The sequence below is a fragment of the Geospiza fortis genome, unplaced genomic scaffold, assembly GCF_000277835.1.
Source record: "Geospiza fortis unplaced genomic scaffold, GeoFor_1.0 scaffold264, whole genome shotgun sequence".
In the NCBI taxonomy this organism is placed as follows: domain Eukaryota; kingdom Metazoa; phylum Chordata; class Aves; order Passeriformes; family Thraupidae; genus Geospiza; species Geospiza fortis.
This window is the reverse complement of record NW_005054332.1, coordinates 4,680,779-4,693,431: the sequence shown is the minus strand read 5'-3', so window position 1 is coordinate 4,693,431 and position 12,653 is coordinate 4,680,779. Positions and strand designations below refer to the sequence as shown.

Here is a 12,653-nt window from a genome sequence, read left to right as displayed (position 1 = left end):
CGGTGGGTGAAGTGATGGCTGGATGCCTTCTTGGGCACAGTGATCATAATATGATGGAGGTTTTAGTTGCTGGAGAATCAAGTAGGGAGGTCAGCAGAGCTGCCACCTTGGACTTCCAGAATGCAGACTTTGGCCTGTTTAGAAGACTGGTTGGGAAAATCCCTTAGGAGGCAGTACTGAAGAGAGGAGTTCAGGAAGGTTGGACATTCTTCAAGAAATAAATCTTGCAGGCACAAGAGCAGGCTGATCCCATGTGCAAAAATATAAGACACTGGAGAAGACCAGTGTCTTATAAACAAAGAGTTTCAGCTGGAACTCAAGGAAAAAATGGAGTTTATTATTTTTGGAAGAAGGGGCAGCTATTCAGGAGGACTACAAGCATATTGTGAAGTTATGCAGGGAGAAAATTAGAAGGGTAAAAAAGTCCAACTAGAACTTAATCAGGCTACTGCTGTAAATGACAATAAAAAATGTTTTTTTAAACAGACAAGTGACAAAAGGAAGGCCAAGGAGAATCTCCATCCTTTCTTGAATGCAGTAAAAACATAGCAACAGAGAAGGAGGAAAAGGCTAAGGTACTTAATGCCTTCTTTGCCTCAGTCTTACTCAGTAGTAAGACTGGTTGCTCCCTGGGTACCCAGCCTCCTGAGCTGGAAGACAGGGACAGGGAAAAGAATAAACACACAATACATGACCACTGGAAATTCCTTTGTTTTCTTCTGTCCACTTTGTGATCAGCAGTTTCTAGTTCATGAATTACATAATGGTGCTGTGGTTTAGGGGTTTTTCATTTCGCTGGGTGTTGTTTATGAAAGACCCCTTTTCCCCCTGTAGTTACTGTAAGTCACCCATCTTCTTGACACAGATGGTTTCACAGCAGACAGTGAGTGAAATGGTTGTATTCTCAGAGTTTGATAGGTAATTTTTTTTGCCTGCTTTCTCTCACTCATTCATCTACCCACTCACATTCCCTTTTTTCCCTGCAAACTCGCAGCATATTCTCCTCCATAATTCATCATCTCAAGATGTACTTGAGCATCTGTTTATTTTTTTATTATTTTTGTGCTTTCTTGATAGATTTATCAATATTTTAGCAGTTAGTTCTTTTCATGTGTACTGCTCTCTTTCACATTCACACAGCTGTATGCTTCCAGTGTGGGCTCTGGACCCAGGGCAATACTATCAGCTGTCAACAACTTCCCATAGCTGGATTATGAGAGTTGTGGAACTTTCACACCTCAGATGCTGAGACATCTTGGGTTTAGCAGTGTTACTAGGTGAGATACGTGCCTGCACTGCGTTTGGGGCCAGCTCAGCTCTGGAAATAGTTCTGGTACTCTACAAAATCTCATCTTCTCTCTCGAGCTGTATGCCCACCTGCCTGAGACAGAAGAAGATGCAGCAGGACCATCCCAATCACTCTACACTGAGTCAACACCATTTTTTTAGAGGCGAAACCCTCGGCTGGGTTCATAAAAATATCTGTATTAGATCAAACCCAAACCATTAAGCACTGGAACATAAGAAAACCAGCCATGGTGCAAGCCACAGGGCACACTTAGAACCTCTCTTCAGAATAAACTCACCTCTCTCAGTGGTGACGAGCTCCAGGGGGTGCACCCAGCCTAAGCAGCCAACCTGACAGTTCAAGGGTAAACCAAACGCCAGCAGCTCATCCTTACTTCAGGAATTAACCCATTCTCTTGCTGATTAGATGGGAAATGGCACTTCTCCCTCAAAATGTTTTGTTCAGCATTCTTTTATATCATCTGTTGGGCAGCCTTAGTTTATAAAGGGAACAGTTCTGTGGGAATTACTTGGGATTCTATCCTCTTCCAGTTCAAATGTTTTTCGCCAGATGTTTCCCAAACTACTGTCCACACAGGTGTGGTGGTTAAATACTTGATATCTTTGTGACTTTTCCTCTGGCCATGTGAAAACAGGTGTGACACATTGGTGTTCTTGGGTACTGCTGCATATGTATTGTATTTGCAAGGACCCTCATGGCAGAGAGTGATGAATCTGACTCCATGTTTTGGTGGGGGGGTGGGATTTGATTTTCCTTTGAATTCATTGACGTTGCAAAGCAGTTCTGTGCTTCGCAGAGAAGTTTTGTTTGCTAATTTATTATTTTATGATACGATATTATATTAAAGAATGCTATACTAAACTATACTAAAGAATACAGAAAGGATACTTACACAATGCTAAAAAGATAATAATGAAAGCTCATTACTCTCTCCAGAGTCCTGACACAGCTTGGCACTGATTGGCCAATGAGACAAAACAACTCATACCAGAATCCAATAAGACAATCACCTGTGGGTAAACAATCTCCAAACGCATTCCAGACGAGCAAAACACAGGATAAGCAAATGTGACAAGAATACTTTTCCTTTTTCTCTGAGGTTTGTCAGTTTCCCAGGAGAAAAATTCTGGGCAAGGGGATTTTTCAGAGAATGTGAATGCCACACATATGTGCCCAAAGTGAGCAGGCAGTGGATGTCCCTTCCTCAGTCTAAGATGCCTTCTTTCTTTTTCAGGTGTGTGAGAAAGAGAAATTGCTCTCAGAAAGGAACCAGCTGAAAGCAAGCATGGGAGAATTGCTAGACAACTTCTCGTGTCTTTCCCAAGAGGTGTGTAGAGACATGCAGAGCCCGGAACAGATCCAAGCCCTCCACCGATACTGCCCCGTTCTCAGACCCATGGATCTACAGCCGGTCACCACCATCAGCCCCGCCCCAGCTGGTGTGGAGCAGAGCCTGGTGAGCTCCCAGTGCGTCGGCGAGAGCATGCAGTGCTGCTCGGAGCAAGGCTCGGTGCAGCTGGGAGCGCCCTGGCTGCCCAACAACATCTCGGAGAATTGTTCGGCTGGCGCGGGATTGGATGGAGCCGACGCAGGTACTTACCCCGAGAGAGAGCTTCCACGTGAGCAGAGCAGCCAAACGGTCACGGTAGACTTCTGTCAGGAAATGACTGATAAATGTACAACAGATGAACAACCCAGGAAAGATTACACCTAGTGACTCGTAACCTTAACGTTACACCTGGTCAGGTGTTCTTCAGTCAGCCAGTGGCAGTGTTCATTTGTTGTCTAGAAGAACGTATTTGGTGCACACTACAGTGGTCTTAGCAGCAATACTGTTTTTAAGTATTCCCTCCTCTCCACAAGCAGGAGTTCTCTTCACAATGGTGCTATCCCTTGCTCAGGCAGGGAACGAAGCAGTGGCAACACTGTCTGTTTTTGTATGTTGATTTCAATCTTAACAGGGATGGACATAACACCTCTGAGGACCCAACCGCAGCTTTTTTCTCAGTGGCCCATGTCACAAAACCCTAACTCAGGAATTTCCTCTGAATGTTCAATTTTTCATTGAAGACAGCTTCTTTACACATCAAAGTTTTATAGCTAAACTGTACATATTATATATAATATATATAAAATATATATATCCATATGCAAGAGTCCCTGCATGCCTCAATTTTCTCATCCTACAAACTGGAAGCTTTCATTTCTATTGTACAAACAAGTTCCAACATTCCTTTTTGTCTTTGATGCTAGAACTAGTTTGGTAACTTGTTACGCGATAATTTTTTCCTCAGTTCGCAGTTCAGCAATAGCATTCAATTTATACTTATTTATAAAACTTTAATGTCAGAAACTTATTTGAGATTTTATTATAGACAATTTTTTTGGCACAGCCATTTCGTGCCACTTGAGCAATGTGGAGTTATTTTATTTTCTTGCGGATACTGTACAGTAATGGTCAACTTTGCCACTTGCACTGAGTTTCTGGTCAAACCTCTTTTCATAAATGAAGTCATGACTTCAGAATAACTTGAGTATATGGTTTTCTTTGCTTTACGGCTTAAAGGAAATAGAAAATTTTTATCTAATAGACAAACACTCAGGAGCTCATTATGTAGTAAAAACAGTCTTGCCAAATACTGAATTCACTATACAATTTGTAAAGAGAATCTGCTTGAATTATTTTTATATTTAGACTTCTTTCTGTTTCACAAACCAAGTTTAAGTGCTGTTAATGATGCTTTTGGAGTCTTATAGGGGAAAGTATATTTCACTCTTTAGAGAAAAGTGTATTTGACAACTGGATCAATTCATCAAATGTTCCACGAAGTAAAGCAAACAGAGATCACGTCAATATACCTGGGGGCTTTTTCTCCAGCCCCACTCTGCATCCTTTACTCATGGAAGCAACTGCTGCTCCGGCTAGTCCCCAGAGCCTGACCTCAGCTGTCCTCAGACGTTACCTGTTCTCCCCACCAGACCCAAATTGCAGAGCTGAGTCTGGTGAAGTCAGTGACCCTGCCTAGGTAGGCAGAGTTGCAGGATCATACCCCTAGTTGTTGACTTTGGCTTCCTTACGGAAGTCCAGCTAGCACTGTATCCTCTAAGCGCAAAACATACATTTGCCAACACCCAATTTGGTCACTTACCCGTCAAATTGTTGTGTTCCGGGATCCTCTCATCCTGCAGCATTGCCCTCAGCACAAACTGCAGCTAAAAGAGCGCTGTCTCAAAGGAGACTACTCAGTGAATTGGCTTAGTTGTAACTGTATTGGACTTGTATCTTAATGTTGACTCATGTTATGACTGTGTGAGACAGCAGCTTTCCAAGCATAACATCTGTATGTACAGTGTAGACAGAAGAACAACCTCCTAATGCTTTTTTTAATAATTATTACTCTTCTAAGTGTACTGAGTTTTTATTTTGTGGTTCTTTGCCCTACGTGTGCCAGGTTGTGTGGCTTTATCGACGACAACTGTCATGTGCTTTATTGGCTGATATTGTTTGTTCTCGCTGAAAAAAAAATGACCAGCTGTTCACACCTGTTTAAAAAAAAAAAAAAGTGTGGGGAAGCAGCTTCTCAGAAGCACTAAGTGATAATGTGTTCTTCTGTGCTAACGTTTACACTAGAGGTGTGCGCTGGTGGTTTTTTGAGGCACTCAAGTAGATCAGCATCTTGAACCCTGGAGGAGGAATCAGCTCCCTCTCTCCACTTTCTTCCATCTTCAGACTGTGCTCATGGACTGTCGCCCACTCGCCACAAAGTCTTGCTTTTATCCTCCTCATGCAAACTATTGTAATTGTAGCCAAGCTACTGAGGAGGAACTGCATATAGCATGTGCCATGTTTGTTGAAAATACTTTTTTCCCCGCATGTACAAAGAAAAACTAGTATATAATGTAGGAGAATATTTATGTTTAGGTATTAATCATTACTGTACAAAATCCTTACCTTTAAATGTTCAAAAATATACAAATGCCATAAACTCCTAGTTCAGATGGTTGAAAAGGGGGGAGGAGTTGTCCTTTCTTTTTAAAAGAGCTTAACCTAAAAATATCTGAACCCCCTCCCAACCATCCTTTGCAGGTAACTTCACTGAGAAGCTCTTTGGTGGGGGGGTGGGATTTGATTTTCCTTTGAATTCGTTGACGTTGCAAAGCAGTTCTGTGCTTCGCAGAGAAGTTTTGTTTCTTGACACAGTATTTTAAAGATGTTTTTCTGTTGCCTTTTTTATTTTTAAGTGACCTCCTATATATATGAATAGATAGAATGTTTTATGAGTATAAAACCAAGTTTTAACTTGCTTCCTGACATGAAGATTTACTCTACTAACAACTCATGTGCAACTGGTACTCTTGACCTCATTCCGACGGTTTAAAAAACCCACCCACACAACCCATTGCGCTGCAGCTCTCTAGGTTTGACCTGGCCTCATACTGGTGCTGGGTCCCTTGATTTCCTCTACCTTGGGAACTGATATTTAAAACCACTGCTCAAATAAGTGTCTCTTCCTCAACCTTTCTCTCGTCTCTCTCTTTCACTCTCCTGCAAGCTTTTCTGGATGTTTGGTTTCATTCTTTCCTATTAGAAGTGGCTGATTTTGTGTCATTGCTTCCTATATTTACATGTATCATGGTTTTTCAGTGGGGTTTTTTTGGTGGTGGTGGTGGTTGTTTTTTGTTTCTATTTTGTTTTGAGGTTTTTTTGCTATTTTGAACCATGTGGCTTTCAAAGCAGTTACTGGGCTAATGTTTAAAGGAAAATACTGGGAGAATTAGTTTCAGACCTGGACGTCAGTTTACATACCCGACCATTCTTGTCTCACGAGGTCAAACCAATGACCACAAAATATCATTAGAAAGAGCGAAAAAAATCTGACTGCAGAATTCTAAGAATTTGGCCAGTGGTCACTGTGATCTTAAGAATCTCTTTGCATTTGTCAAAGAGGATACATGCAGCATCTCTCCTGCTGGGCGTTGCTTGGGAATGGTATGGTGAGACCCCCATCTCCCCTCTGAGCACTGCTCTGCTCCCATGGGCACGTGAGTCCTTGGAGCTCTGTCCAGTCTGTATCTAGTCCTCCTTTTCCTCTGCCATTGCTATACTTGTATTGCCAGGAAACCTCATTTCATTTAGGCTTGTTATGCTTTGTCAGGTGAGTACTACACTATATAATGTGTTTGTTTCTCTGCGTTCTCTGGGGGTGCCTTGAACACAATTAAAGCTCATTGCAAGCTGATTCTGGAACAAAAAGGTAGTGAAAAAATAAATTTTACAAAAAGAGTGAAAACAAAACAGAAAACAAACAAAACAAAAGCAAAAACGTTGGTTGTATTATCAGGAGATCCCAGTATTTATATCACTGACTTCCTAACGTGATGACTCAGGCGTCAAGAGTTTGATGCTGCAGTATAAAACTATTATTTTATATATTGTACAAGTAATTTATTAAATGTCTTTCTAAGGGTATATGCTGCTTTTAAGATGCACTATATTTTTGGATCTAATCCCTGTATTATTTTTTTCCCAAGGAAGTAAAATGTGCTGCAAAAGCAAGCCACAGTGATTAGTATGCTAACTGCTACTTCTCTTTAAAAAGCAGAGTGGGAACGAGATACGTAACTTTGCTAAGTGGATTAACTCCTGCCAGAGAAATGATTAATGCTGATACTGTGGTTGTTAATCTGGAGTGTGACACTTCATCATGTCTGTATCCTAAAGAGTGCTTAAATAGAAGTTAAAATGCCTAGATATATAGTTAATTTTTTTAATATGTGACTTCATGACTGCCTACTAAATAAAACAAATCTGCATGCTGGAATCACTATAATCCTGTAATAAAATGAAAACTGATCCACTAGGAGAATGCATGGTGAAGCATTGCAATTCCAGAATCAACACCACATCCTCATCTGTGTCTTGTAATCCACTGCTGTGGTGGTGAGGAGAGAGCAAGGGGTGCATTCACAGAATAGGAGACCAATAGTGAATTTTGCAGTGAGACAAAGTGGATGTTTGCCAGGTTTCCACAGGCTCACATTTTGCTCCACTTGACATCCTCTACCATTGCAACAAGGAGTGCTGCTTCCACCTTTTCCTTTCCCCGATCTGAGATGCTTTTGAAGGTGCCTCTGGGTGAATGTTGTAGCCCATGGCTACAGCATTTTAAAAGTCTCTATTTTAGGGCTGCCTTGAGAAGTTTTAGCTCAGTATGAGCAGCGCCTTTGCATAAGGAGGGGATCTGCTAAGTATGGAGCAGTTTTATTTTTATCAGAAGTGAGGTGAAACTCAAACTATTAACATAAAGAATTTCTGCTCTCTTTCCTGTTAAAAATTTTCTCAGCAGATTTTGACTTCATTTCAGTTTTGTCTCTGCCAACACAGTCCAGGTTAATTTTGCATCCATATATAGAATACATGTATGTATGTATGTATACATACATCTATAATTCTAGTCAGAGTGTGTGTTTGTGTATTTTCCTGTTTATAATACATATATGTATATTTATAGTACTCCCTGGAGTATTTTATGACTCAGGCATCAGGTCTGATGCTGTAGAATACAATATATGTGTATATGCATATGTTCAAATACTGTGTGTATATTTAAAAGATCTATTGTTGGTGGTCTGTAGAATAATTATTCCCTTTACTCTTAAAATTTTAATGGCATTACTTGCAAAGATTAAGTGTACAGTATTTTCCTACACTCCACCAAGATAGGTATTATTTATATTGAAGTCAATTATTGATGAGCATTTTAAGGTATTACATTAATAATATTGCCATTTTTGCAAACAAAATCACTTTTTGGCAGGAAGGAATGCTAAAAATATCTCTTTTATAAGCTTATTACCCCAACCAAACCACTGCTAAAAAGCCAGTTAGATGACTCCTGTTCTTGTGCAAACTTAAGTTACTGTGGGCAGAGCCCTTGCCATAACTGACAGTCACTGTGTGGTTCATGCAGTGCCACTGTTGTCCCTTTTGGCTAATTAAGGGCATGCAGAAAGAAACTAACATCCCAAAATAGAAATGGGAACTGGCAGTGTTCGATTTCATTGATTGCTTAGAAGCAGAGATGGTCCCAGGCGGGGGCTGCAGTGGATGGTGGGCTCATCCCTGCAGCCTGAGGAGCCTATGCTCTGGGATGTGGGCAGAGGAGGGAGCAGCTGCCCCGTGCTGTGGCTGGCACCCCCTGCCCAGGCTGGTGGTACCCTGCAGCTGTGATGTACCCGAGAGGAATGTGCATGGTTTCAGTCCTGTTCTCACTGCTGCGCTTGCTCTGTTTTCAGTGCTGCTGTGTAAAACACTTTGGTGATACTCAATGCGTGGTTGTTTACTCAAAGTTGCAAGCATCACCTTTGATTTCAAGGGTGAGGATGCCCTAAGAGTTTGTTCCAGAACCAGTTGGTTACAAGTGCACCTCTTATATATGCCTTACAAACTTCAGAGGCCATATTCAAAACAGGGTTTTATCAGTGTATGCAAGGGGGTGCAACCCCTCTTCTCTTCCTCCCCAGGTCAAACAGTATGGACAGTTTTCACACATATCTACCTGTATAACCCTCTGTACCTCTCATAACTGGTCAATGACTGTAACAGGTTACATCAGGTGTTTTTTCTACATACTTTTTACACAAATTCTATGCGATTAATGTAACTTAATTCAATGCATCATTTTATTGTACTAGTTCTTAAGCTTGTCTTTATTTTTTTTTCTAGGTGACTGTGGTTTCTTGTGATTTTTATTGTATAAATAAATGAGGTGGCTGTTGATGCTTACTCTCTGTTACTAAGAATTTTTACCTTTTTGGAAGAAAGCATTGCTATGAACTAATGAATTTAAAATGTCATTTACTCATTGTAAATACAGTATTGTGCAAAAAAACAAAAATGAAAAAAAACCACCCGACCCTTTTCATTCATTTGAATTGCTAGTGTTAACTGAATTTTGTCTAGACACCATTTCTGTTGATGAAATAAAGACATATCATTATGTATTGTAAATTGTCTCATCGTGACTCTGAAATCGACGTTGCGGGGCTCGGTAAACAAGCGGGTGGTAGGTGAGACACAGGAGGGTGGGTTGGAAACAGTTGTTACTGCCAGGTGAATCTCTGGACTAATGAAGAGACTTCTACTCACGTCGTCCCACTGCTAATTCACTAGCAGTCTTTGATCCAGGGATCCAAGCTACCTTTGATCTGCAGGAACAGCCCAGGGTGTTCCGTTGCAAACATGAAATAAGTTTTTTTGGAAGATCAAATAAGCTGTATCTATACTCATTCCCCTAGTGCATGACTTAAGGCAATTCTGCTCAGTCTTTGTTTTGGTCTTCTAAAATGCCAGTGTACTTGTTGGAAAGTAAGGGAGCCTGAGATTTGTTTCCCCTTTAAGGAAAACCTGAGAGAAACTGAGAGAGGTTTGTGTAGAAACAAAACATAGCTAAAAAATCTCTGTAGTATTCCTCCCTGAAAGTGGAAACTTGTGCCATGGACCATTAGCAGGAAAGCCAGAAAGGAAAGAAAAAATTACAACAGTTTTAGATGCTATTTACCACTAGCAGTACATGGGGTCCAGCAGGGAGGTGTTTGTGCTGTGGGAGTCCCACATCTGCCACCTCTCTCCTTGTGTTGGATGCAAGCTGGGAGCCTGCTCAGCAGCTTGGCTGGAACAGACCCAGGGAGGAGGAATGGCATGACCAGTTATCCTGCCCTGGCCCACACACTTGGGATGACACTCTGTGGTGTGGGGAGGAGGTCAGGCTGCTGGAGGGAGGTCCCCAGGCTTTTTTATCACCAGACAGAAGACCATGGATCATGTTCCCTTGGCCACCAATCTTAGTGTCTTCCTGTTGAGCATATATGAAGAAGGCTTCTCACCCCATCAAATCTTTCAGGAGATGCATCCACCACATCTACACAGCCTGGCAGCAGACAGAGTACATTAGCAAAGCTGTTTCTCCATCCCTCAGTTGTTCCCGCCATTTAATGGCCTCCATTTCAAGTATTTGTTTTTGTTTCTTTTTGTTTGTTTGTTTGTTTTGCCTTAAAATACTGAATAAATGCACAGGCAAATTGTCAATGAGTTTCTAGTGAGGCAGAATATGAATGTAAATAATGTGCTCTTGAAAAAACCAAAACACTGCAATCTCTATGCTTGAGCTGTTTTCCTGCAGTCCTGCTTTCTGCTAGCCTTGCCTTAGAATTGTCAAGTTATGGAGGATTTTTATGCATAGGGAAATCTGCATAGCAAACAAACTTGTTCCAAGCATCATTCCCTCCTGAGATGATAGCAAATGTGAACTGTGACAAATAAAAGCACTTTTAAGTATGTGACCCAAAACAGGATCAGGGACAGTCAGAAGAAGGTGCTTTATTTTCCAGGTGCACCAGTGGAAGAGCTGCTTTCTTGGGCTGCTTCCTTGGACTGCATAGAACCCAGAAAGCCAACCCTCTGGAGCTAGGCTGTACTACTAGCAAACTGAAATGAGCTCTTTTTGGCTTTGCTTTTCTTTTGGTTCTTCTGTATGAGTTGATGAGGCTGTGAAACAAATAAGATTTTCGTGACCACAATGTGATCTTCTCAAACAGCAAAGTGGAAAGCATAGATGTTTTGTACTTAAAATAAATTGTCTGATATCACTTAGTTTCAATTTTGAATCCAAAAGCATTAGCTATGAGGAGGCTACACTGGCATGGAAAGGCTCTATCAGAATTTGAGGATTGCATTAGCACAGGCAGAAAAGTTGCAGATATTCTTCAGCTACTTTTTTCTCTCTTTAATTTTCTGTCCTTTCAGATTCCATGAGTGTTTCCTCTGTTTTTTTATTCATCAGCTGCTGAAGTCTGGAGAAATAGAGGCCACATAGCCTTCCAGGTTACTTTCAAATCAAACTATTCCTTTCTTGTTGGTGCCTTGGGTCTTAGGCTACCTTGAAGTTCTGTGGATCAAGCTGGTTTCTGATATGAACGCCACTAGCATGCACAACAAGTTGTACGTCCCAAAATGCTCCCCAAAGACACAAGGCTGTTTCTGCAGTGGCAGCACACACTGACAAGATCCAGCTCAGTCTACGTGAGAGAAATCTTGAGTTGTGGAGTGAGCTACCCAGTAACAGCAGCAGTCAGAGTATAGCACAGCTGGGATTGGCATGAAATGGAGGAATAAAGTGTTTGCTTTTTTAAACTGTATTATCAATTTAGCATTACAGCAATGGGACAGGGGAGCATAACAACAGAAAATCTGCTTTTCATCTCTCTGCTGAAGGCAGTTTGTACTCAGCCTCTTAGTTTATTTCTTCTCCTTAGAATGTCCTTACTTTTTCATGATGGATGATAGTTCTAGGAGCATGCTCTGAAAGATAACAAGAGAAAGAAAGCACAAAACTGAATTGGTTTAAAGGAGAAAAATAAATATTATCATAGTCATTAGCCCCAGCACATACATTGTTAAGGGAATCTGGTGTTTAGCTGACAACATACTTACCTTGTAGGGCTTTGTTCAATGCTAATGGGGGGTGGGAAGAGGGAAAACACCTGGATTTTAAACCAAAATAAATACATGAATGCATTGGTGTGACCAGCAGGTTGAGGGGAGTGATTCTCCCTCTCTACTCGGCTTCTCTGAGACCTCACCTAGAGTGTTGCATCCAGCTCTGGGACCCCAATATAAGAATGTCATGGACCTGCTGGAGCAAGTCCATAGGAGGGCCATGAGGATGGTCAGAGGGGCTGGGACACCTGTCCTATGAAGACAGGCTGAGTTAGAGTTGTTCAGCCTGGAGAAGAGAAGGCTTCAGGGAGACCTTATAGCACCTTCCAGTACCTAAAGAGGGCTGACAGCAAAGCTGTGGAGGGACTGTTAGCAAGGGTGTGTGATGGGACAAAGGGTAATGGCTTTAAACTGAGAGTAAGTTTAGATTAGGTATTGGGAAGAAATTCTTTACTGTGAGGGGGATGAGGCACTGGAAAAGGTTGCCCTGAGATATTGTGGATGCACCATCCCTGCAAGTGTTCAAGGCCAGGTTGGATGTGGCTTTGAGCAACATGGTTTAGTGGGAGGGATGGGCACCCAACCCCACCCATGGGTGTGGGGGTTGGAACTAGATAATCTTTAAGGTCCTTTGAAATGCAAATAATTCTGATTCTATAATTCTGTGATTTAGTAATTTGTTTGAAATCAGTGAACCCACCCTAGTAGCTCTTCCTGTACATAGTAAGGGGGTTTGTATATTTTTGAACTCTTTAAAACCTTACAATGATGGACTCAATTAAACAAGTATCCACTTTCTAAAATCCAGAAATTTGTTTGTTGCTGCACAGATCCTCAGAGGGGTTC

General features: G+C 41.4%; 1 protein-coding gene across 4 annotated transcripts in view; it reads left to right on the top strand.

Moving 5' to 3' along the window:
• Nucleotides 1–5,502, top strand: part of BACH2 (BTB domain and CNC homolog 2) — a 140,426-nt gene extending 134,924 nt beyond the window's left edge. For all 4 annotated transcript variants that reach the window (XM_031057616.1, XM_005421699.2, XM_031057615.1 and 1 more), the window contains one exon: nt 2,544–5,502. In XM_031057616.1, the coding sequence (XP_030913476.1) occupies nt 2,544–3,023 (480 nt within the window). In that variant the 3' untranslated portion in view covers nt 3,024–5,502. The remainder of the gene's footprint in view (nt 1–2,543) is intronic.
• Nucleotides 5,503–12,653: the final 7,151 nt, after the last annotated feature.